Source organism: Acanthopagrus latus, chromosome 3 (assembly GCF_904848185.1).
Source record: "Acanthopagrus latus isolate v.2019 chromosome 3, fAcaLat1.1, whole genome shotgun sequence".
In the NCBI taxonomy this organism is placed as follows: domain Eukaryota; kingdom Metazoa; phylum Chordata; class Actinopteri; order Spariformes; family Sparidae; genus Acanthopagrus; species Acanthopagrus latus.
The window spans coordinates 12,927,031-12,954,554 of record NC_051041.1 but is presented as its reverse complement, the minus strand read 5'-3'; the positions used below and the strand labels follow the sequence as shown (position 1 = coordinate 12,954,554).

At 41.9% G+C, this 27,524-nt stretch overlaps 1 protein-coding gene across 2 annotated transcripts; it reads right to left on the bottom strand.

The window, feature by feature from the left end:
- Positions 1-751: 751 nt before the first annotated feature.
- triqk (triple QxxK/R motif containing) lies at positions 752-25,441 on the bottom strand. Of its 2 annotated transcripts, none has more exons than XM_037093550.1 (4): positions 25,245-25,441; positions 21,821-21,895; positions 11,307-11,392; positions 752-3,960 (listed from the first exon to the last, which is right to left on the bottom strand). In XM_037093550.1, the coding sequence occupies exons 2-4, from the start codon at positions 21,879-21,881 to the stop codon at positions 3,853-3,855; spliced, it is 255 nt and encodes an 84-aa protein (XP_036949445.1). In that variant the 5' UTR covers positions 21,882-21,895; positions 25,245-25,441; the 3' UTR covers positions 752-3,852. The 2 variants fall into 2 exon arrangements, with proteins under 2 accessions (XP_036949445.1, XP_036949444.1); XM_037093549.1 differs by having other exon boundaries at positions 25,249-25,441.
- Positions 25,442-27,524: the final 2,083 nt, after the last annotated feature.

Sequence of the window (27,524 nt, the reverse complement as noted above, 5' to 3'; positions counted from 1 at the left end):
CTTCAAGGACAAATGTTGAACATTTGCTCTTTCCATCTTATCAAATTCAATCAATTCATTCACTGCTTTTCTTTTATCGCAAATTAAGAGCCAACATAATAAAAAAAAACCTGAAGAAAAACAAAAAAACATCAATTGATTCATCGTGAAATTAAAAAAAACAATTGTGAGCTGCGGCCGTATACTGCCTCACGCTCGCGGCACCTTTTCTGTCTGCAGAGTTATTCGTCGTATTAGTTATCAGTTCGCTAGCAGTTTGGACTGGGAGCCTGGGGGGTTGTTTGGCCTTCACCCACTCATTCCCTACTCCCTAGTCACTACATAGGGAGTGCAACATAGTGAACTATATAGGGCGGTCGTCGGCAGAAGGAAAAATGCACTTTTGGACACTACTCAGGCGCCGCAGCACAGTTAATGATGGTAAATATGGCTTGGATGGCAACCATCGATTGTACACTACTTTTCACGATGCATTGTGGGATAGTCCACTATAGGCCTATAGGGTATAATTATTCCCACTTGACATTCAGACAGCGCTACAAGATGGCGTGGTCACGATGTTGTGCACTATATAGGTAGTAGTGAGTGATTTTGGACACAGTCTTAGTGTTAACCTGGGCTAGCTGGTTAGCATTAGCTAAATTTCTTACATTTTGCCCCTTTAAGAGTTAAAAACCAAGACATTTATACAACTTGCTATTTATTTTTTTCTAATGTCGTGAAAGCCCGAACACATCAGCATTCAAATGAATTCATTAAAAAGGACCTTTAATCTTCGATGCATAATTATATATTCCTTATAAAGATGACATGATACATGATTATAAAAGCAATTGCACAAAAGAAATACAAGAGAATAATTCATAAGACATCACACATCCAGTGACTGAATCACAATGGCAAAGCAAACCGTGGAAAAGCCAGTTCAATAACAGCATGGACCATCGCAGCATTGCGAAGTAAAGCTCGCATCTCATCTTGCCATGGGTCTGACTAAATGTGCCGCCGGATCCTTTTTCATTGTACCGATGTCAGAGCTCTTCTAGTTGGTAATGGCAACCTTTTAGATAACAGGTGTCATGTATGAAGGCCTTTTAGGGCCAGGGCTATCTATTGTTACACATGCGAGTGACTCAGTGGTGGAGGAGGGGGGCCTGGATGCAGCAAGGCCAGATAAAAGCCACTGGGTGGGGGTTATGGGTGCCCGTCTATCATAATGGTTTCTTGGATATGTAGTCTTTTGACTAGAGGTCGGGGGGGTCATGGGAGAAAAAGAGGGGGAGAAAAGGTAGAAACCCAAACCTCAAATCTCTCAGATTTCGACAAAAAAAACCCCAAAAAACCCCCCCACAATCACAAATCACAACCGAGAAAAGACACAAGACCTAGATTTGTTGCATTTTGCTCTTTTCCATTATGAACATATTTCGATTAATCATACAGCCCTCGTCACAACATGCACTTTTGTGTTTGGTACTGACCTTTTCTGCATTGCATTAATGTGAAAAAGTCACATCCAAAACATGCATTAGTGGTTGATTAGAAAAAAATTATTGCTACTGCTGGTTAGAATTGAGGCGTGCTGCGAAAAACAATAATAAAAAGTATAAGATGAAAAGATTTTTTTAAATCCATGCAAAAAATAAAGAAAGTGAATGGACCAATAAAAAAAGAGCCCCTGCTGCCACCACGGAGGCTCAATGGAAACAGTGGAAGCAATTGGACTGTAATGGTTAACAGAAGGTCAAGCCCTGTACGATTTGAGCAGCAGCATTAAAAAGGTTTCGACAATCCTTCATGTTCCTTCCTCTAGAGTCACATCACAACAATACATACATTTCACAAGGAAATGATCAAGGTGCCCCTTATGAGAAACATACAGGCTCACCTATATTCAGTCATCATTCATCTCTGTAATTTCCATTCAAATGAAAGCGCAGGATCATATTTGTGATGCTAATCCTGCGGACGTCTGTCTCGGCGCTGTGTGTGCGGCAGGTACAATGTGTTGCTCTGTATTCTGCACACATGTTCAATCAGGACGGGGGGCTTTGTGGATTCTAATCTCACACTTTGTGATCTCCAGATATCCGGGAGGAGAGGCTTGTGCACTGGAATGTGAGGCGAGTGTTTGTCCCGATGTGACGAGAGGTTCAGCGGGAGATTTACATTTTTCTATTAGCGGAGACAACAGTGGGACGTGACTCGGCAGAATACGATTAACGGAGCCCGGTCACGACTGTAATTTGGGAGGCTTGTGGAAAAAAAGGCTCATTTGCTTCACTGAATGTAGATTTTATTCGGCAGGAGGTTTTACAAGAGGTCACCGACTTGTTTACCAGAACGGGGAATCAAAGCTACACTCTCAGATTTATGCCCAGGGAAATAAGAAACTTGAACATTTAAAGCAGCTACAAGGAGCTTTGCTTTTTTTGTTGATTCTGGCAACCGCTGTGAACAAAAGCTATAAGATCAAACTCCTGGCAAGATCTTGATCTAGTTAGTGCATGCATATGCTTTAATGGCTGGTGAAAAGAAAGACACAAGCTGATGTATCTATTTGGGGCTTGACAACTATATGACGTTGATGAAATAATGTTAAATTTGTGCTAGGAAAGTTTATAGACCCAGTTACTCGGTTGCTTGGTAATAGTAATATTGTTTAAGGTCATGTAGACTAATCATTTAAAAAAAATAATACATCTATAAAGCTTGCAGAAAGGTATAGAATAAATGTATCTTTTTGTCTTCAAAACATTATTGTGACTTTGAATTGATCATTTTTTAATATTTGTCTGGTCCAAAATGATTGTTCTGTTTATCTCTGCGTGAGAATTCTGACAGTTGGTTCCAGCTTCTTACCAACCATTAGTATAATGCTACGCTGTTGGTATCAACCATCAGCTATTAACAGTCTTTATAGCTGCCAGTTTGCGAAAAAAAATGGCTGATTTCTACACTATGCACCCAGCTTAGCAAGCTAGAATTAGCAATGTTAACATTAGCTAGTGTTAATGTTGGCTAGCTGGCATTAGCATTTCAACATTTGCTAGGCAGCGTTAGTTGTTAGTGTTATCGTTTGCTAGCTTGCATTAGCATATCAACATCTGTTCAGCAGGGTTGGCCATGTTAACATTTGCTAGCAACATTAGCTAGTGCAACAAACCGGCAAACCAACTGAGGGTGCGGAGGATTTAAACAACAGTGTTGTTATGACGAGAATGCAATGGAACTAGTGTAGCTACAATGTTGCTGAATGTTACCAATAACACATTCAAACTAAATGTAAAGATCTGAACATTCCCTATGAATACAGAATGCGAGTCTCAGACTAGGAGACTCCTCAAACATCCTCAGCACTCCAGCATCAGAACGAACTTTAATTTTAGGGATGATCTTATTTGTTTACATAGGTCACACTGAGGCATCAGCATTCAGTTGAGGCTGTTTCATAGCCAACTGAAATCTCCTTGTAGAATGTTTAAGTGTCAGTATGATAATGATTACGGTTTCATCCCATGTAGAAAAAGTAAAGGGACTTGAGGAACTTAACTGTCTGATTCTAATGTTGAGTTATAAAACAATGTGGATGTCAAAAACAGCCTGAAACATGAGTTATCTGGTGCATTGTGTCATTTCCCCTGAAGAGGCAGCTCATCACCACTGTGCCACCGTGAAAGTGCGTAAACAAGGCTGACAAGACTGTGTCCTCCACTCCCACAATTCTGTGTGTTTTGGGGGCTTATATATAATGTCCGTTAAGACAAAGTCATCTGACTCCATGTCCTCACTGAATCTTCTCAACCTTGTGTGATAGGTGTAGAGACACTCGGTCATTCTCTTTGCTCGTTTTTAATCCACATCCACATCCAGGTTGATCTCGGTGCTCAGGTTGAGGTAGAAGAAGGCGTAGACGCAGAGGACGAAGAAGAGGATCGCCGTGATGACCAGGAACGCATCCTGAGAAGAAAATAAAAAAAAGAGGTTTTAAATGAAAGAATAAACAACTATTTATACATCTGTCTGATCCCTTGTCTGTTTTCACGCACAGGAGCAGCTCTACTTTGTTTGAATGTTTTTGCAAGGCTGTGTAATTATTGTGCTTACTTATCAGAGCTGTAACGTCTATATCTGCCAAGTCCCTAATGTCTTTCTTTTCATCTAAATTCGCTGCATTCCTAATGGACTTCATACCAACCTGACTTTGCATGGAAGAGCATACTGTTTATTGGCTTGTTTTGAAAAGTAAAAACAATATAAAATATTTAAACAGCAGTTCGTGAATGTGCTTTAAAAGACTAATGTAATTATAGCACTGTCAATCATCACACTTTCATATCAGCCGTTTATGTAAAAACCTGTTTTTATTCAAAGATGTAAACCGTTCAAATAAAATTAAGACTGGTCCGCACCACTGCAGGAATACCAAACACTTTCTTTTGACGCGGCTTGTCCTTGAGGGTACATCTTTCAGTTGCATCGGTTTACAGTGGCTTATTTTTATTAGCGCTATTCGGCACTTTGATTCTTTAATTGCTGCACTGAGACCAATCAACCCTTCTTTAATCAAATCCTAACAATATAATAGATTGTACATTTGACATGAAACAAACTAAATTAAATATATCAATTTACCATTAACTGGTCGATGGCCCGATATTAAAGTTATGTATCAGTTGACGGAAGCTTTGGTGCTAATTCTGCAGAGCGTCTCTCAACTCTCGTAAAAGGATAAAGGTCAACGTGAGATTCTTGCGAGAGCAACGTTAGTGTATCCGAGGGAAAAACCGCAACAAGTCTGACAATTCCGACACTGTTTACAGTGCACAAGCTAAGTTTGGGAAAGATTTGGATTTTATAAGGAGGGACATTTTGGACAAAAGTCTGGCCATATGTAAGGTCTGTAGAACAGCCATTAAGTACAGCGCTAGCACGACCGATCTGAAAACTCACCTGGTGAGACGGCATGGAGAAAACTACGCGGGCAACGAGGGGTCTGTCGATGCTAACGTTAGTAACGTTACAGCTAGCACAAGCAAGACAACGACTATTAAAGACTTTTTCGAGCCACAATTTAGCCACAACTCGGCAAGGTCCAGGGTAATCACAGCATCTATAGCCTGTTTTATTGCGAAGGACTTACCTCCTTACAGTGTTGTTAAGCGTGATGGCTTTCAAGACATGGTAAGGTAAGAAATGAGACTTTTGTTGAATTGCTTATTTTAATTTATAATGGAGAATTAATATCTACCTTAAACAAATGTGAAGAACTGTATCAGACTGCATCGTATCGTATTGAATTGCGTTGCACCAAATCGCTCCTTATTTAAAATCATCCCTGAATCGTATCGTAGCCCACGTACCTTGATGCGTATTGAATCGTCTCATGAGGGAGATGCACACCGCTAGTTTTTTCAAATCTGTGACAGCCAATCACATCCATTTAAGGAATTAATCATTTGACGCAGTGAGGTCAGCTACTGAAAACACTACACCTTGTAGACACATTAGTCCCCGGCCCACCAGGGGGCGATCAGTATGTTTTGGCTCCATTCCAGACGAGCTGTCATCTGTTAACTCAGTTTATCTATCTTTATAAACATACATCAATAGCTCCACCTATTTGCCCAGTTTTGGGATTAGCCAAGATGGAGACCAAACTGACCCTCACAATGGATCTTCAGAGACCACATCAAAAAAAAAAAAAAAGTGTAAAAAAAAAAAGGAAAAAGAAAAAGTACAGTCTTTCAATTTCAGAAAGCAACCACTGAGTGACCACAGCATTATAATCTATCTGCCATCCATCTCCACAGTTCTGCTGCCATTACCCCTGAAAAGTTAAACTTTCTTCAACAAAATGACCTATTTTTTTTTTTCTTTTTTAGATTGTCTATTGGTTAATTGTCAAACAAATTGAGGCTTTCCAGAGGAGTGGCATTCAACTTGAAAATGGGAATTTGGAGCGCTCGTTCATTATGTGGCGCTCACTCGATTACAATCTTCATCAGCTGGAGTTTCATTAGGGCCACTCAGAGTATTGAACAATGCCAGTTATTCTTTATCAAGAGAACTCATTAGCAGCAAACTTTCTAATCAACACTTGGAGGGCTTGGAGGGCTTTAAAAGAGAGCCGAGCACAGTCTGATTGGGGGTTATTCAAAAAGAAATATTTGATTTGAGCATGGAAAATAGTTTTTTTTTTAACATCCAAACTGGGCCACAACAACAGAGGTGACACGACTGAAGAGGATTCAAAAAACATCCGACTTTCATCCGACACAAACGCCTTATAACATGTGATTCCAATTTTTTGCGGATATTTATAATCTTATTCATCTATTTGCAGATTCTTTAAGGCACTTGGTGGAAAAACTATGCAAAGCATTTCAATTTAATCAGCCTTAAATGTCCCATTATGCAACATATTTTCCTGAGTGACACGCTGAGGTGATTCAAGGCTACGCTGAAAGGAAATGACAAACAGGAAAGCAGTAAACGGAGAGTACCTTGACAGATATTGAAAAACGGATGCAGAAAAAAAAAATATGAATGACAATTTGAGGAAACATCAGTTCAGTAATTGCAATACGTAGCGTAGCACACACAAAGACGGACTGTGAATTCAACCCACCGGCCAAACCGAGGAGAGAAAAGACGGAAATGAAAAACAAGAGCGAGAACGAGAGCGAAAACAAGTGAGAGATAAGGCTCGGCACAAACGAGGAGTGGTGGGGGGGCTAATAATAATTCCTCTCTGACGGATGGGGTGGGGGTGGAAGAGGAGCGGGGGGTGGAAGAGGAGCGGGGGGTGGTGGGTGGGTGGGGGGGGGTTGACAATTAAAAGGCGTCACAGCATCCACAGCTATCTGTGTACACGTTGTAGTGCCTAGTCATCAGCGGCATTGGTCTTCATTAGCCTCAGCCCACATTTATCTACATCCCGGCAGCCTCCAAACAGCTTTAAGTCCTTGCTTAATTGGAAAACTTTTAAATTTCATGCACTTTAGTTTCATATATTAACCGCCAGGCTCCCACCGCTTGATTTACTTTTCTATTTTGCCTGGGCCTCTGAGAAAAGAGAACTGTTATCAAATCACGGTGGCTTGATTGTTTTCTGCTTTTTTTTTTTCTCCCTGTGTTCTCTCGAAGCTTTGAAAAACATGACAGAGAGAAGCGTTTGTAATTCTGCCGACAACATCGCAAAGAAAAAAATAAATAAATCATGCCTCTGACGAAGGTAAGCATTTCGTCGAATTGCCGCTGAAACAAAAGAAATCCAGGCTTTTAGTGTTGTTTTTTTCCCCCCCCTTTTCTTTGCTTCAGGTTTCAGAGAGAAATAGAACAGCTGGTTACAGTGACTTGTCTATGAAAACAAGCTGGAGGGGTTTTGGTGAAAACACTGGAGTTTACGAAGCACCTGCACTTGATTGAGATCATTGTTTTCGAGGAGAGTGGCCTACTGCGTTGACTCTTGTCTCGTCTCGCAAAGCACATTTGTGTGCGCCCACACACACACACACGCGTGCGCGCACACACACACACGCACAGCCTCTTTGCCCACATTCTGATGGAGACCCCTGGATGGGGCCCAAGCACATCATCATCTTCATCATGTGGCTCTCTCAGCACCAGCGGCAGCTGCAGCACACTCGGCATGCTGGGAGCTGGGTCCCTGTCACCCTGGCGACAAGCCACAGCTCAGCAGACGTCTCCTCATCTGGTCCTTTTATTCTCCTCCTGGGTTTGTTTGTGAGTGTGTGTGTGTGTCTGTGCATCAGTCTGTGTGTGCCCGCGTGCTAAGCAAGACACATGCGGTGTGTTTGTGGCTGTGTATGGGTGGCAGACAGACACCAGCTACTAACAACTGTTGGTGCATTTGGGCTGCGGTTTGGTAAGCAAGTCTCATCTGTGCAAGACACAGCGACAGATAACCAGCCATTAGGCCATGTATCTCGACTGGCTGAATAAAAGCGTTTTATTAATTTGCATAGTGGTTGTAAAAGGTGACTTTCCACCTTGTTATCGTAACACTTTCCTGTCCAGGAATCAGCGGCGGACGCAATTTGTATCTTTCATACTTTTAAACTCATCCATTGAACTCCTTCAAGAGCTGCAATCAATTGTTTTTTATAACTCATTTTTTTCTTATTTTACCTGATAAATCGCCTCATGATGTCTCTGCTAGAAAATGCTGATTTGTTTATTTTGTCCAACCGGTGGTCAAAAACAGAAAGATGTTCAAGCTGAAGCAACATGGTGTAGCACTCCAGAGAAAGCTAGTTGATTATTGAGTTTCATTCCAAGATGCTGGATTAATGGTTCGGGTCCAAAGCCAAAGACCCAATTTGGTGTTCGATTTTGATTGGTATTTGATGATCTGGGCATGAGACTGGCGTACCCCGCCAATAAATCAATGTTAGCTTGGACTGGCTCCAGCTGCCCTGCAGAGGATAAATGGGTGCAGATGATGGACGGATGGACGGATGATAGCTCAACAATCAGCTATTTTTCTGCAGAAAGTTACAGTGTTGCCTTAAATGCTTTCCTTACATGTAAGAATATGGCAACAGCCCATGCTTGCTATATTTGCATAAAAAACATTGTTTTATGTGTCTTTCAGTCCAATCAGATAATTGACCCTTATGATCAACTCAGCACCAATCTTTAAATTGTGACAGCCTGAAGTCAAACAAATATACCTTTCACAAATCTACATCTGACCTTTACACACTTTTGGGGGACTGAAACATCTCCGGGAATACAAAAGAGTCATACCAGTACTGATCACAGTGCATTGAGTTATCTGTTTCTATCTGTCGAAGCTCCTAACCAAGGTGAAACTGTGGATGAGCATCATAAACCACATGGCCCGCATATATAAAACATTAAGCGTGTCTGCTACAGTCAGAGGCTGCGAGCAGCTTCGTTACTGAAGTGATATTTATATCAACATACTGTATATATCTTGCTGCTAAATAGAAGAAATTGTGTGGAATCATATTTTTTTTTTTCTTTTTTTTAAATGTCTCTGGGTCCATGCAACGACGACAATGAAAAATGTAAACACTACATACATTCACAAACGACAGCTGGAAGATACCCAGACTCATTATCTGTAGCCTCCATCCTCTGCCAATTCCATAAGCAATCTTTTCCCAATTTTCCAGGCTCAGCAGCTAAATAAGACCGAGGGAAAACAGTGCAGAACTGAACAGAAGGCTAGTGTGCCAATTAGACAAGGCAGCAGGCTTCTTTCCTGTGCTGAGAGCTAGTGTGCTGGAGCTTCTTCGAAGGCGCCTCTTCTTCTTCTTCTTCTTCTTCTGTGGGCAAGCTAAGGAAAGACTGCAGCCGAACTTCCTGCCAGTCTCTTCATCTCTGCTGTCGTGACTCCACGCCATCCAGACTCTGAAGTAGCTGGAAAGGAAACATGTCCTGCATGCATTCAGGTGGCAAGAAGCTACTCCATGACTCAATGTGCGTATAGAAGCAGGCACGGGTACAACAAGTAGCTGGTTTCTGCCACTTCTGAGGTCAACTTTTGTGCTGCCTGACGACTGATCGCTGTTGTGGGAACAGAAGTTCTCCCTCTCTCTCTCTCTCTCTCTGTCTCTCTCTCTGAGTCTCTCCATCCTTTCCTCTGCCAACTTACCCAGACTGCCCTGCTACTAGGACAGCCCCAAGACAGCCTGCCCTGGCAGCTGCCAGATTCTCTGTGCCCGCATGTCTGCTGGCCCTTCTGAGATGCCAGCTGCATCTGAGAGCAGCATCTCAACCAGGGATGTGTTAAGAGAGGGAGAGGAGGGGGAGAAAGACAGGGAGAGAAGAGAAGAGAAGAGAAGAGAAGAGAAGAGAAGAGAAGAGAAGAGAAGAGAAGAGAAGAGAAGAGAACTGTCAGCTGACGGTTCAGAGACAGATAGGAGGGCTTTCTACCGTCATCACAGCGCTGTGTAAAAAATCACAACTTCATACAACGCTAAAAGAACTCGACAGGAAAGCAAGCGTGACCAAATATCCATTACATTTGGGCTGAATTTCAATCGAACTCGGGGGGCCAAAGGGTCTCAGTCAGTTTAATATGCTCGTCCCAGAGGTATTTTTAATCCGACCTCTGAAAATTCCCCTCGTCTTGGGCGTGAAAAAGCCTGAATTATTCATAAGCAATATCAATATTTCAAGATATGGACTAATCTAATTGGATTAAAGACGTGCTTAATGAGGCCTTGCGTGTCTAAGAGATGCATATTTTAAAACCTGACCATTTCACCCAGTGTTTAATCCTCGCTGTGATTTGTTCATCTCTGTGTACCGCGCGCCAACCGAAGCTTAATGAGGAAGTGAAGCCTTTTGGCGTTCGATGCACCGCAAAACACAACCAATTTTTCTACGCCACAAAGAAAAACAAACACTTGGGGGAGAAAAAAAAGCATTGAAGATTTCCTACAGCTGATTTACATTTTTTTGAAACAGCTATAAGAACCCCCGTGAGCCCGATTTCATCTGATGGTATTTGCAGTTTCGAAAGGAGGATTTAAAAACCTATGACAGCAGATTCACGGGCTATTTCATTGGCAAGGGGCTTCCTCTGTAATATGGAGGAACCTTGGAATTGTAAAAACTGTTTATTGGTAAGCCGACTGACTGAGGCAGAGCATAAACAGGGATGCCACGTTGGCCAGAGTGATAAATGTAGAGTCATCCATCTTTGCCTGCAGAGCGGCTCCTAATCGCCGCAGTGTGACAACGCAACGGAGAGAGATGCACTTTTCCATCCTCGCGACACCCTCACCTCCCTTTGCTTTCGCCACCAACGCTATCTTATCACTTCATTTTCCTTTTCTTTCTCTGCTCGTGCCCTCCTCCACCGTCTGTCCTTGTCCCTCCCCGTTGCTCCTTTACCATTGAAAAGATTCGCAAAAACCTTGAGTTTCAACCCTTCCAGGAATTCACTGTGTGTTAAAAAGACGTGTTATATCTTTCTTTTTAGAATAAGAGGAGTCTCCCGTGCCTTCCTTAACCAAACGATACTTTTCAACACTTCCATGGATCCTCAAAAGGACACATCATTTCACCTAGATAGATACTGTTGCGTTCCCGAAAGGCCCAACAGCAAGTTGTAAGGGAGCTGAGAGTCTGGGATATGAAAAGTGATCTTGTGAGGCACGCTCTCGAATAGGCAGGCAGACAGACAGACAAATGGAAAGAAGATGGTTGGCAGGCAGACAGACGAGCGGAATCGCAGATGGGCCAAGGCAAGACAGGCAAGCGGAAAGATACAGAAGAGACGGGGGAGTCCAGGACAGTCTCACCCTGAATCCAGTGGAATTCTTCTTCGCTTCAGCTTTCAGCCGCGTGGCCTTTAAGACCGACTTTGTCTTCTTGTAGTCCTGCTTACCTGCAAGAGAGGAAACAATCGAGGCATTCAAATCAAACTGAAGACAGGCTTCATTTATTGTTTCCAGGCATGCAGAGACCACCTCGCCAAGAAGCAGTCACTCACCTAGACCTAGAGGAAACTGATTTTTTTTTTTTGTCTCAAATTTTACACAAACTGAGACACAGCCAAGGCAAGCTGTTTCCCTGTTTCCAGTCTTAATCCCAAGCTAAGATAGCCAAACCCTGGCTGTAGCTCAAAAATGGACAGACATGAGAAGTATTGATCTTCGTATCTAACTCCCGAAATGACGAAAAAACGGAAAAAACTGCAGTTCAGTCCTACAATAGCAGTCCCACATTTACTGGAAATAATCAACCAAATAACGAGCAGAGAAATGAATAAAACCAGGCCTTAATGTAGCGTGGAAATATCACCATTTCTACATACGTCTAAAATACTAGGAATATTTTCAGGCCTGGGCTGCAGACAGTTCACCTGTGCTTGTTTGGCTTCCCATGGGCTCGACTCTCGAGGGCGAGTCCTGTGGGCGCACTGGCCACCTGGCAAAGCACGCGTGTGTTTGTGTGCGCACGCTTGTGTGTGTGTGTTTGCATGAGCGTGCTTCACATGAGGCAGAGCCGGCTGTCTTGGTCTAATTAGAAACAACACACTGCAGGAAAAGGAACTTTTTTTCTAACAATAGGGTGGAAAGGCAACAGCTTGCCGAACAGTGTGCGTGTTTGTGTGCGTGGCCTTGTGCTTCCATATTCGTGAGAACCAATTTATACCCTCGGTTTGTGGACATATTCGCGAGTCCTTAAAGGATGTAAATTTTGAAATTTAGCTCAGGGTTACAGTTGAGAGCTGAGGTCGGGCATGAAGGTCAGATGGTTAACATTTGAATTACTGGCTGGGGAATAAATGGATGGTCCTCATAAGGAGAGGTTACAATAGAGGAATATGTGTGTGTGTGTTTGTGTGTGTGTGTGTTAGACTGAGCACCCCCGAGTCAGATCAGAGACTTTCTCAAAGTCGGTGTTGTGGTGTGTGAAGGCCGCTCGGAGTTTTTACACCCAACCAATTAAGCCTCATTAAACACCAAAAAGAGGGAAGAAGAGAGTGAGGATGGAGAGGACGAAAAATGTCCACATCCAGCTGGACTGGTTATGGGAGGAAAAAATAGCGTAAGAAAAAAAAGAGCTTGTGAGAATGGAGGGGTAAACAAACAGACAGAGCTGCATGCCACTAAGTGAGTATTTCTCTTGAGGTAAGTATTTCTCCTCTTCAGGGGCAGCCATGACTGCGAGACGAGCTCCATCCACTTGTTTTTCTCCATCCTTCCTAGTATCAGACTCCTCTTTCACCTCCCTCTGACTCGGTGCAGGGCTCATAAAAAATTGGGAGCGCGTTGCCAGTAGCAGACAGGGAAACTAGTGGGAATTCATTAAGAAGGCCACTGGATGTCTCCTCCACTTGTCAGAGAGTAAAGGGGGAGAGAAATTTGATTGGGGGGGGGGTGCAACTCAGACTGCTCGCCATTCATGGCAAATTGTGTAGGGCCTCTCAGACAACAAATGGCCAGCTGTGATAATGTCAGACTGCAGGAATCACAAGCTAAGCTGAAAAGGAAAGGAAAATCACCGTCTAGTGGTCGTATCCCTCCGTGCACCGGTCAAATGGCTGCTCCTAAACGACTGTGTCGAATGATAGGCAGAGCATTTTTTTGAAGAATATTTTAGTAAAGTTGACCTTTAATCTAATTAGTTCATTCCCGAGTCCAAGTGGATATTTGTGCCAAACGTGAAGATATTCCCTTAAGGTCTTCCTGAGATACTGTGTCTGCAGACAGATGGACGGACAACCCGAAAACACGAGAATCAGATGCCATGAGGTCACGGTGACCTAGACCTTACACCGCCGGAATCTAATCAGTTCATCTGTGAGTCCAAATGGGTGCTTGCACCAAATTAGAAGAAAATCCTTTGACGCATTTTTTGAGATATGCAATATATGCAACATGTTTATGCTTCTGGTAATAATATTCACAGGTTTCAGAAATGCCATCAAAGTCATCATTTAAGATGGTAGCCATATGAAATCCATAATCTGAAATTAATATATGTCACAACAGACGTGACCAGACGCCATCTTGGCTCCCTCTCCCAGCTTTGGTGAGAAGGCAGACAATGGAAGTAAAATCATGTGGGTTTTTTTGCTTTTTTTTTTTGGATTATGGATCACTACAAATAGATTACATTTTGAAAGTATCAGATAGTCACATAGAAAAAAAGAAATATAGAAATAAAAAGTTTTGCTTTTAAAATGTTAAGTTGAAGCACACGGGCTCTACTTTCTGTTTTGATTCCACCTGCTTTGTCTGGCTACCCGTGTCCTCAAGGCAGCTTTTTCTGCAGCGGAGTGGCCAAGGATACTCAAAGACAGAACAATATCAGAAGTTAAGCAAGCTGGGGTTTAAATTTCAAAAGGCTGCATTTTATTTTCCACCGTTTGCAAAATCCCCCACAACGTGCTTCCAAAACACACCTGTGCTGTTTGGGTTTTTTTTTTTCCTTCCTCATTCATGGTGCTAAACTTCGTAACCCAGTAAACCCATATCCATCTGCTTACAATCAATACTTAACTGGAGCAAAACCAGAATAATTACACTTGGTGGGAGAATGAATAGTTGCTACTGAGGAGAAGTGCCAGAGAATCCCTTCAGGCTGTGCGAGATATTGTAATGTAGTTGTACTACAGCGGCGCACATCTAAAAAGGGCCTCATGTTGTCCTTCTCCTGTGGTTTGTTTGCGTAAGTCTGGCCGCGCACACATGCACGCGTATGATATTGCACCGGGGGTTTATGAGCGCTCCTATTTGTCATCACTGCTCCCCCCCCGCTGCACCGGCACCGTAGCTGCTTTCAGTCGCCAATTATCTACCTGCGCTGGGCTCCACGCTGTCCTCCCATCCCTCCCCGCTTCTGCCTGACACGCTGAAAAGGCGTCACTGTCCCCCTGTACAGCAACGACAATGTCGTGTCTCGGAGGAACATTAGCCCTTGTAAGGCGGCCCAGAGTGCCTGCTGAGAGGCTTCCCTGAGTGTGCCTTTCATTGAAGTCATCACTGATTTCATGTCACGATGACAAGAGAGAGGTGAAAGTGGCCCTGTCTCCACCCCCCCACACCACCGACTGTACATTCCCCTAGATGTGTGTGGCGTCGCCTTTACCTCGCTCATTCGTCGTTGTATTTACCTATAAATGGTTTCTGATTAAGACCGGGGAGGAATTACTTTTTTTTTTTTTTCCTCCTTGAGCTATTGTTCTGCTTAGCATAACGAGGCAGGTAGGGGGTATTAGCTAAAATTAACCACATGTGATTGAGCACTCAAGGGGAGGAGGGGCGGAAAGGTATGCGATTTGTGTGCCACACAAATTGTCCATTAAGGTGAGGCGAGAAGAGGGGCAGACATCCAAGAGTATGGCAGTTTGTCGGCGTGAAAAGAAACATCAGCAGCAGGAAGGCGAGCAAAAAAAAAAATCTTGTTTATTCCTGTGTGGTACATACACATACATACTACATCAGTGCCATCTTTACCAGACACCTGAAATATCAGTAACAATGAAGTCTACATCAAGATATAACTGCAGAAGTGGAAACACGCCAAAGTGAAGAGACACCGTGGGTGATACAATATCTTAAAATCAGACATTAATAACGAGAATGCAGTACAGGCCAAGTGCTTCAGGCAGAAGAAACAGATGATGAAGTCAAGAGTATCGCTGTTATGGATCAACTAGTTTCTCTGCTAACTACCGATTTTTGCCTGAATGCTTTAACGCGTTCTTTCAGCGACAGTGGAACAGATGCTGGAAACAGAGCGATGACATTCACTTGCCCTTATGAAATACTTACTGTTGTCATAGCCATCTGATTCTTGTTTGCAGTCTGTGTCGTGTTGCACACAGGAAATATTTTGTCAAATTTTCAGTTTTAAGAAAATGTGCATGTACAGTCTCAGAAAATAAAATAAAATGTTAGCACTTTAAAATGAGGCAAAGGGTAGTGAAGCGAAAGGAGCAACCATGATAAGTACAGTAGAGCGAATACCTCCGCCAAAGCCCAACAATCCCCTTTAATTCAACCGAGCATAATCCAATATCAGACGCAATAACCCTGTATCACTCTAAATCTTAAACCACCCATAACTCCTAACCCTTATGTGAGCTCACCAGATCTAGGGTCCACATCTCATCATAAACTCACTCATAGAAAGCAGCCACCTAAAGATACCTGATGTTTTTTTTCCCCATCAATATCAAGCGTTATTGTCCTGCATTACTGTGTTAAACTGCACATAGATTGTAGTATCCCTTTTCGCTTGGTTGAATTCCTGACTGGCTTGAAAGTATCTTTGACAGTATCAGCCATCACCGCTCTTGTGCGAAGTCACGATTCTTGCACAGAGTGCTGCGTCTATCCGGGGTGGGGATACCAATCCAAGCAATTTATTCAACTGACAGTCGGCTGCCTTAGCAATCTATTATCCGGTGATCATTTAAGGCAACGTTGTGTTACATTTCAGCCTTGAATTCACGGCGTCTAAACCATTGGGATGGTACAGTGTCTTGTAATAGGGTGAGTGATATCTCTGTCCAAGCCTTTCCGCCCCTCTATTACTTGTTTCTGCACTACGTAACTTCAGTAAGAGGGAAAGATCACATCGATGTAAAATCAGAGTGGGCAACATTAGGAGTTGAAAGAACAGATGCCTTAACCCTAACACCAAGTTACTTGAACGATAAACTAAATAACAAAATAATGACTATAAATTGTAACCTTACATAATCCAGCCCACATTGAGGCTATAATGAGATTGAAATACTGAGAAAAAATAGCAAAAAAGGTAATGCTACAAATCTATACAAGTTTAGATTTTCTTTATTTATTTCTCAAATGACAAATTAATTGTGTTTCAATCAAATACATCTTCACGTACCAGTATTGGATAAGTTGTAACAGGAGAGCTAATGATGTATTTTTCCCCATTTTGTACATTCTTAATTGCAACTGCTTAATGCTGATTAATTATCAATAATTGACAGCCCTAATCTGGGGTAAAAGAAGCAACCTCATGATACTAAGTTTTACACAGCGGTTTACATCATTTGAACTTCAGTCACGCATCACATAGAAAGACTGCTGCTTCATCGTTTTAACTGGAAATATGTGTTACTTTCGCTAATAAAGGAAGAGCCAAACCAACAGTAATGCATTTCACCCGCTTTGGCGTTAGCAGGTTCTCAAGTTGCTGCCTTCATGTTCGCATCCCTGTCGATGTCTCCATATGTCAATTTATTTCGCAAATCCAAAGTCGGCTAGTGCAAAAATTGATTGTTCCTCAAAGCAGCATTACCAATCCAGTTATACCACAGTTATACCATACCAAATACTATACACGTTTGTCTACATAAATTCCAGCCAGAGTTAAAAAGTATAAAATGCTGCAGCACAGTCATGAACAGTCATGCACCCTGCATATGCACTACATGCAGAGTGATGGGGTGATTTGGACAGACGGGCAGACAGACCACCGCCCAGTACTCTCTCAGAGCGCTGGGACAATTCAGGCAAAAAACACTGACAGCGTGTCTGACAGTTCCTCGTACTTTGCTTTGCTTCCGTGTGTCTATGTGGCGCGGCAGCCAAACAGTCAGTGACCGCATGGTGCGGATCGCTGCAATCTGCCAGGACGCATGGTAGTGGAACTGCAGGCCTGATGCCAGACACATGGGAGATATTTATGACCTGTCCCTTGCATGATGTGAGTCAAGGAGAGGGGAGGTAGAATAAAAAATAAAACTCCATAATATACTGACAAGTGGGAAACAAGTATACGTTAAAGATATAGCCTACATATTGATGTGAGCGAAATGTTTGCCTACATATTAATTTCTCATATTTATTCTTTTCATCTTTCATATCAGCCTTCTACAGCCAATAATTTCCAATTTTCCCGTCTGCACATTCAATTTCAGGTGTCTTTATCCGAGTAGACAACTGCAATAGCAATCATTACTTGAACAGAGTGACCACATGCACTTCGACTATGGCCTGAGGGCAGCTTGGCACAGTCAATTATAACAGGCTTAATAATGGTATTTAAAGAGAGTGTCAACAGTGGCCCCTTGACGGCCATCTGACATGACAAAAGCACTCCAGCAGAGTTGATGGTACCGCTCAACCACCAGCCCGGTCTACGGCTTATGTTCCATGAATAAGCCACCCCATTATGATTTCAAATTTCCATGTGTGGCTCGTTCCAGCTCTCAAAAGACCCAGCCCCATGCTATATTCCAAAATTTCTTTTTCCTCTCTGACGTCCCCCCCCCCACCCTCTGGTTTCCACCTTTTCTGTTAAACAGTGGTTTCCCGGAAATTGCCTGATGGCCATTCTTCTCAAAAAGATGGAAGAATGGTTGAAATTGAGGGGTTGAAAGGAGGCAGAGAGAGCACCTGTGTTACACATTTTTGAATTGATGAGATGTGCCGAGAAAGGAAAACACTAAATGGGAAGGGAAAAAAAGAAAGCTTTTCTGCAGGGGATGTGACAGTGGGAGATGAGCTTGTTATGTCATGCCTGTCTCTCATTTGTTGAACCTACCAGGTTTACACAATAGCTGATGGTTAAGGGATACCTGTGGGCTAAATAATCCCATTCTTCTGTCCAACGGTGAAAATATATACAACCGTCACGCTGCTTTATGAGACCCAAGCCCTTATAGCGTTGTCGAGTAAACAAGACAGAGAAATTGAAAAACAGGCTATCACGTGCCAGAAAAAGAAAAGAATTGCTATTGCTGTCTCAATAACACAGGGTTTTTTTTTTGTTTTTGTTTTCATTTTAGAGAATGAAAATGTTGCTCTCACGAGTCCAGTTACCACAAAAGCAACACCAGGATATTTTAAAATGTGGAATAATCATAGGATGTGAATCACCAGAGGCCAACAAAAGATCATCGACTGAGAGGAAGGGGACAAGAACAATGCCACCGTTGGCATGACAATCTTTGGGGGGGGGGGGGGGGTATTAGTGCAAAATACTTAATATATAGGTATAGCTATTTAGCTAATGAAACAAAGACTAAAACAGGGTGAATGGTTTCTTGAGCATGCCTTGCTATGGCAGACTTCACGTCTTGTCTTCCAATGGCATGATGGTGTTAAATACTGTATCTTCTGACATGCATTTGTGAACTATATCGAAGGAACTCTTCTATATTCTTTACCAGTCACACACTACATGAAGACATTCCATTACCACCGTTTTTTTTCCAAGCGACAAAAGTACGGTGTAGAAAAAAGTCAGCATCTCTAGTCAAGAAAACAACCTCAAGGATAACACATCTAAGGAAGCCGGCAGGGTGTCGGAATCCTGTGAATTACTGTTCACTTTGGACGACTGATCAAAGAAATTGCCAGAATCCTTAGGGTAGGATTGCAAATGAGACACTATAGGCTGCAAGAAATATGCTCAGCCAGCCATCATTGCAGAGAGTTTCTCGGGTCAGGATTTAATTAAATAATGAGTCATTTGGGTTTTCCTCATGCATGTCCAACCTCGTCACTGAACATGTCTCCGCTTCTTGAGTTGGGTGGTTGACAGTCTTGTGACTGGTGGGATGTATTGTTCTCATTCTTGGCCTGAGAATGTATGAAGTCGCCACGTCGTAATCCAAGGAGTCTTGCCAGTTTTATAACACAAGTCTTCTGGGACGTATTGTTCCTGCTCTCCTAATGTATAACAGCAGGTGATCTAAGCAAAAGCATGAATAAGCACGGCAGGGAATTTATATCCCGATAGGGTTACCTGCTGGAGGATGCGTCTTCACTTGATGACGGGCTGAATCAAGTCAATGATATTTAAAAGCAGAGCCCTCGTTAGGTTTGATATTTCTCTGCACAATGCTTGTTGGAAGCTAGCTACCCATTATCATTGATTTTCAGATCTACTACTACTGCTACTGTTCATTCCTGCCTGATCACGAAGCCCAGCTGATGTCAATGCAAGCCGCTTGGATGTGGTCCAGCACCCTGAACGGACTTACGAAAAGGGTCCATCTCGGACTCATCGCGGCAAAAAGTGCCAATGGAAATGCTTTACAAAGTGCCCTGTTAGATTTACAACTTTCATCTCCTGGACTCTGTCACCCACTTCAGTTCATCTTCAGTAGCTGTGATTGTTGTTATCTCTATAAAAAAGAAACTCTTTCTCTCTTTCCTCTCAGTAATTCTTGCCCTTACATTATACACATTCCTAGATATTCTTATAGCAAACTCAAGATCCCTATCGGGCTTTCAGTCAGAGCCTCTCTCAGTTTGGTGCAAAACTCCTCCTTGGATCTTAAAGTGGTTGCTGTTTGTGTCTAATAAACAGCTCAGTCTCATTTCATGTGCGCAACAAGCCACTCCTGGGATTTGAAGGACAAACTTTTAGACTATGAGGAGTACAGAGCTTCCCTTTCTATTCCCTTTCATCAGAAATAGCTGCTTACAATTAACCAGCTTTGCCCTTGGCGACCTCTTGGTATGCTCCACAGGAGGAAAACAAAAACAAAAAGACATGATATAAGCTGTGATCTTCAAGCAACCACAGCTGGCATGCTGAAGGGGACCAAACTTTTGATTGATACCGACCATATTGCCTTAGTTAGGCCTTTGTGATGTAAGGGGCGAGATGGGGAAACAAAATACCGCAGGATTAGAGTGGTATTAAACTTTGACAAAACAGCTTCTGACATTTTATCAAAGGGGGAGCTTTTTAAGCGTGGAATTCACTGTCCGTCAGTGTTGTGATCTCAGATGCTCCTTCTCTAAGTGCAATTACTTCCGCAGCTTGTACTCCGGTTCTAATCCAGTGAGTCTGGTTAAAGTTCTTTCTTCAATCCAGAACAAATTGGAAAAGTTTGGAGGGCTGTGCAAAGAGATTATGCTAATTTTGGCAAAATTGATAAAAAAAAAAAAAAAGTCTTCAAAAGAATTCGGCTGTTTGTGAAACTACCAAAGAGCTGTTCGCTGCAGTATCTTTTGTGATTTATTGAGTGTGACATTAGCTTGTTTCGATGAAAGAACAGAGAGTTGATTACTGTGTTGCAGCAAAATTGCCCACATCAAGCAGTGACTTATGATTTTAGTTGAAACGGAGTTGCACAACAACTTCAAGACCAATCTCAGCTGTCAGAGGGCATCATGAACCAATTTACAGAACTTATTGTTTTAATTGTCAGTTAATATACTGATTTTGATTAAACCATCAATCATTTAGTACACAAAGAGTCCAGCAAATGTATTGTATGTTATGAAACAAAGAAAAGCAATCAGAGAATTTCTTTAGATCTGTTTCCAACTAATGTCAAAATATCAAATCAACTGACAAGAGGCCTCCGCAATATGAGGAAAACCCTCCTCATTGTTGCGCTGGTGATACAACTTGCAGTCAGTGTTGGGTGCGATGTCTTACAAAGTAACACATTACTGCAATCCCATAATATCTGATCCATGAAGTGCACTTTGGGCTGGCTTTTACCACCTTCTCATTTGTGGCGTCACGTTATTCAAGAGCATAAAATATGGACCAAGTGTATGTCCTCCTTGTTAGGAAAGGACTGATATGTGGGTGTGTGCGAGATTTAACGCCATATTCTTAACTGACAATTAGTGAATCACAGACGAGTAATGCAAAAGAAACGAAACAAGTACAGGGAGTAGAGTAACGCATTACTTCTTACATTACTTTTTTGAGTAACTACCCCAACACTGCTTGTGATAAATAAAAACATATGAGGGGCCTATATTAGTTCTTCTCTTTTTTCTACAGTGCTTTAGCTAGCAAAACTCACAGTCACCCCAAAATTGACACCAATTAATCTGAGGGTAGCTGACAGCTAGCTGGGGGCGTCAGTTGATTGGCCGAGTAATGTGAACGTCCAATAGGTCAAACGTTTACATACGAAGTTTGAAAACATGCTGCATGTAGATAAAATGATTTTTCTTATTCATTGTGTTTCAGACATTAATTATTTCTTGCCATATCTATTATATGTGGTGTGTTTAATTGAATTGTTTCATATCACCATTAAATTTAAAATACAATTCATCAGTCGGCACTAACTGACAATACCAAATGTCACTTGGTTTTAGGGGTGCAACTAAGAATTATTGTCACTGTCTACTAATCTGTAGAATATTTTTAACAATTAATAGATGAGTCATTTTGGTCTTTAAAATGTCAGAAAATGGTGAAAAAAATGTCAGCCAGTGTTTCTCGAGGCTCAAGATGATGTCTTTTTTGGGCCTCTTTATCAGTGTCTCGTTTTGTCCCCAACCCAAAGAGAATCTGTTTACTGACTACTGACAAATCGATTAAGGGATAAATCAAGACTCACCAATCTGTTTCCGGTACTGATCGACTGGTAGTCCGGTCGCACTGGCGTCCTTCCTCCCCATTATCCTTCCTATGCCTGAGGAGAAACGGGAAGTAAAGCAGCCTCCTGAGTGAGAGAATTTCACAGCTGGGTCTCAGCGTTCACACCTGATCATTTACTTTAATCAAGCACGGATGCGGCGCCATTCCTGTTACTGTAGCCTGAGATAACGTGTGAAATCTGCAGGAAGGATTCGAGTTAATACACAATCACATATCGGGGAGAGTAGTCGGTTTTGATCAGGCAGATGGTTTATCTTTCACATACATCTGCTAGACATAATTAAATTAATTCTCACCACCTTCCACGTGTGTTATGTTCACAGTATGCGCACTTCCTATCCAGCTCATTTAGTCCAACACCATTTCCCCCCCCACCGTGAGCTCTCTTTGATTAGCCTGACAGCTCGCAGGAATATATAAAGAGCAAGAGCTCGGAATAATACAAATAGTATCCTTAGGCTCAATGTGTAGCTATGCGGGTGTGCTGCTGTGCTTGTGTGACACAATAATTGCCAGTCTATAGCTCTGTGCATTTACATCAAAGCACGCTTGTGTATACGTGGACGTACAGTCAACAGAAATAACTACGCCTGCACAAACTCGCCGTGTATGTGTTTCCTGCGCTCGTTCCGACCTACCCGTTTCCCAGCGAGCACTCTGAATTCCAGACAGGTTCCCTCACAAACACACCACATCAATCAATATTGTAGCCTTTTGTTTAAAATAGTGGAAAAAAAGCGAGTATGAGTCGAGGGGCAGGCCCTGCGCTTTCTGATGATACCGAAGAGATTCTGACCTGCTCTGTGCAGGAAGGATTTGTAAGACATGCACGACACACTTCCACAAAATACTACTCAAAAGCCATCAAGTCCTGCAAGCCTAATGATAACTGTCATATTTTATTACCGATTATCATTTTTTTTATGCACGTTTAAGTGTGACAGGCAGAGAAATGTGCAAGCGGGTGTGCAACAGGGGAGCACGGAGAGGCGAACGGGAAAAAAAAAAAAAAAAAAGCAAAAAAGGCATCTATGTGCATCCTAGAAGAACAGGAGTGGTGAGGAGTCGAGAGGTGCAGCCGGGGGAATAGAGGAAAGAGACTGAATTAGCATGTTCAAGGAGCGTGGCTGGGCTGCTTGTGCTGACTGATACCTTCTCGTGGGAGACCGCTGCCTTGGGAGACCCGAGTTTTTACCTTATACTAAAAACACTGTTTTCAGCTGCATTTTCGAGCGCTGTCGGTGCCGGCAGAGGAGGAGGACGTGTGCGCAGTTATTGTTCTCCAGCGGTTGGAAACCAGAGTCAGCAAATTAAAGGAAGTGAGAGCTGAACAAAAGGAGGGGAGGAAATTGTCCAAATGTAATGTTTACACTTGGACACAGTGGGCTCTCCCATTTGCCGGCTACGTTCTACTGTGCGGCAGCATCGTCATGTTAATCCTAATGGTCCCTGAATTGGGAACACATTCGAAGCCTCCGTCGTCCCCTGTTGTCAGTGCACCATACAAATTTCACAGTTTATTTTGCATGCACCCGAGTGGAGTGTAAAAAAATATTAGCGAGGCGATGGGCACTATTAGAGAAAATATCGAAGCATACTTAGAACGACTGAACAATTGTGTTGGAAAAATCTCCTGCAATTATTTTGACAGATTTTATGATCGCAATGTGACTCACGATTGGTGGGAACAATCGTTCTTTGCATCACAATTTTCGTTTTAGCTGAGAAAATCATTAAAGATCACGATGATGTGACATTTATTGGGGTCTTTATCAAACGCACATTTTCTTACATCTGGAGAACAAGATTTGTAGGTCAGGGCATCTCTGCAGCACCACAGCATTTTGTTGTAACGCCGTTTTGTCAGACGTTCATCAAAAGAGCTTGCAGTTCGATACGATTTCTGCTAATTGTGCAGCCCTAATACTTAGCATTAGAAGCAGTGTTGGTGCTGATAGAATAATCCTTACTTGTCCATTTTTGAAGCTTTCCTGCATTGATGACAAAGCTGATATTACATTCTAGTTATAATCATTACCTCGATTTACTGGAAATGTAAACTAGGCTGAGCAAGACATTTATTTAATGATGGCTTTCAGTGAGAGCTGTTCCCCTAAGAAGAAGAAGGTCAAAGTGCCATCCCTGGTAATAAAAAAAACATAGTAAACTTAAACAATGTGCAGTGCGCAATTTGGTTGATTTAAGCGCTAATGTCTCCTCATTGAGAAGTTTTTTCAAAAGGTTACACTGTTACACATCTGGTATACAGTTTCCTTACAACTTGAATCCAGAAGTTATGCAAACTAATAGACTAACGCTGGGTAAAAAAAACAAACAAAAAACACTCCAGTGCCTGTTTATTAGGTACACCTCACTAAAAGCAATGTAGTCGGGTAGTGTGATGTTACACTGATCCTTTTGTCCAAACAGTTTTGGAGAGACGATGATTCAACTTAAAAGATGTACTTCACTCTTGCTGATATAATCGGGCTGAATAAAATATAACAATTATTTGACAGCTTTAAATAGCAGTGGTGTCCCAAATGAGTTTTTCCGGCCATACCATACAAGGAACTTATAAAAGTTATGTTTATTGTCATGAACTGTAAACATTATATCCAAGCAGAGCTGAAGCGACGGAGCAGAAAATCATTTTGGCATCTTACTTTGTAATTTTTGACACAGAAACATTCATTTGCACCGAGTTCTTTTAATTTTCCTTCATACTGTCCATGAAGTATGAAGTAAAATTCATACTTTTACTATCTAAAGTGGCTTTACATTGTGTCCAACATGTAAAGCTACTGAAAGTACTAGCACTTTCACTTTAAATGCATCCTGGTGCAGGGTCTGCTGGCTGCTGCCTGCAAACACAATATGCGTGGAAAGCATTCCGAAGAAGGATGGAAAAAAGCGGTGACACTCGGAAACATCCTGAACTCAGCGAAATGAGAAGAGAAGAAAAGAAAAGAGAAGAAAAGGCAGAGGGCAGGGTCTCTGCAGAAACAGACACATTTTCTCATGGGTCTTGAGTGATGATGCAGAGGGATTCTTTTAGCATGAATCCTGTATAGTATACCTTAAAAGGAAAATATCTCAATACTTCTCCCACTGAATTGAGTACAAGTATGTGCAACCTTTAAAAAACAGCTTTTATGGTAGGGGTTCCTGGAAGTAACCAGGATAGACTTCCACCCATTAGCACTGTAGACCACCACGTCTCACTGGTGTCCTGCATTTAGTGTTTTTCTCTCTAGTCCCGAACGTGGAGAAGAAAGTCTTGGTGCTTGCAGACTTATTGCACAGAGCTCCTGTGTTAGCTTTAAGAAAGGAGGTGGAATTGCCTCCATGCAGCCTTCATTCAAACACACGAACATACTCACTTACTGTAACGTTACTTGTCTACCGTGAGGACACGTCGCTCATTAGAGGTGTCCCTGCATAACACGACGCCTGGGCCGCTGTACGTGGACACGAGGACGACCGAGTTGACAGATTTATTGTACTTTGGTCCAGAATTCCTCCAGGATGCCAACACACCACTTCTCCAATGTCGACTTCCTGGTTTTCCGCGTCAATAATGAGCAGGGGGGGGAGCCTCGTCCTCCAATCAGATACGGCCATTTGTCGAGTTCGCCAATAGCGCGAGCGCGGGGGCGGGACTTTAAGACAATAACAGCGGAGGAGCATGTGACGAGGACACGCCCACCCCCTTCACTCAAACCCGCCTGGATACCAAAGCTGTGGCTCCTCTGGAAGTTTTCAGCGAAATGAAGATGTGTTTAGAAAATGATCAAATAGTTATACAAATAATCCGTGGTGGCAGAAGAACACAGATCTTTTACTTAAGTTAAATATGAAAATATTCCACTTACAATCAGAATAAATGTGCAGTTTTCAAAACCATACAAAAATAATGTATGTATTCTCAGCACAATGTATTCAAAGTATCAGTATTACTATAAAGTGCTCGTTATGTATATACCCTTAACTTTGTCTGTCTTTGTTTGTTGCATTTTTAAATAGGATGTCTATGAATTAACATTATTGCTTCAATGTGCATGAAGCATTTAATGCTGTCTTTGTTCGCTGAGCTCATTGCAACTACTTTACATATTGTTGTGTAGTTTAATCTACAGTAATAGACTATATTACATTTACAATATCAGCAGATGTTTGGAGAGTCGCTGTCCTGTGAGAATCCTGTATCTCTAAAAGGTCAGCTTTTCATGAGCTCAGAAAAACATCCTGTTCTCAGCCTTGTGATAATCCCCCATAACTACTTTAAACAACACACTTTACTAAAAATGTCCTGAGAACCAAGACATGTAGACTGAAGAAATGAAAATGGCTGACTAATGTCCACTGGTGCTTTCTGTAGTATGATATTGGCATTGTTCGACTCCGTGTCCGTGCCGAAGTTACTGATTTTACGCGTGATTGTTACTTGCTGAGTATTTATGTATCATCGACTTTATAGCAGCCAAGGCTACTGTATGGCCTTCTGATTTGCCAAAATACTTTTTTTTTTTCTTGTCGTAATTATCTACTTGAACTCATACTGACGCCCACATTAGGTAATGTTTAACAATGTCTCTTCATTTGAGCATTTAATGTCCCCACCACTTTTCAACACAAAGTGACGCCCTTGCCAAGTTGACTTTCAAATAGTTTTATTTAACTGTCTGATGAATGTAGTAGAGTACAGAGAAGAATATTATCCCTTGAGATGTGAAGCAGAAATATAAATATGTATGAAATGAACCTCAAATTTGTACAGTGCATCAGTAAATGTTACCTTTCACATTTTTGTCTTTTTTTTCATTGGTGTATTCCCCTTGTGAGGCACAGAGGATCAGTGATGACACATACATCAGCATATCTACTCATACAATGCTACAGAATGTTACATTTGTAGGTGTCATGATGTACCAATATTTATGATCTTTGACATTTAAAAGTAAAATGAAGATATCGTATAGACATCGATAGACATCTAATAATACTGTGTAAATAACACCTCTTAAAAACGATCAGTTTCTCTCTGTTCCTGCTTTGTCATAGTCAAGTGCATTTGTTCGCTTCACCTCTATGCACTCGTATTTTGAGTTTCTCTGAGATGAAACACATCACAAACAAAGTTAAAGACGAATTTGACAGACATCTCTCTTTTTTTTCAACTGTTATCGATATCACAGTAACATTTAATATTACCATTAATTCCTCAGTCTACATAACTCTGTCGTGAAGATCTGATGTCGTGACAGCCCCGATTACAATAGAATATATTATAATGAGGCACATTTTTGCTCTTTTTGTACTTTTTGCCACATTTCAGAGGGAAGCGCTGTGCAGTGTTTACTGCACTGCGTTTATCTGACAGGTGAAATTAGCAGTTACTTTGCGGATCTAAATTTACATACAAAACAGCTGACTGTTTATCAAATGGGATGTATTATTCTCAATCAAACAACCAGCCGTGTGTAAAGTAGTGAAAATGAGCTCTAACAACATAAGAGCACCGTTTGCATATGAATACATCAATTATAAAAATAAGATGATATTATTTGATACAACACTGAATGATTAGTATTATTATCTTTGATACTTTTAGTACATTTTGTCATTAAAACTTATATCTAAGTACAATTTTAAAGGCAGGA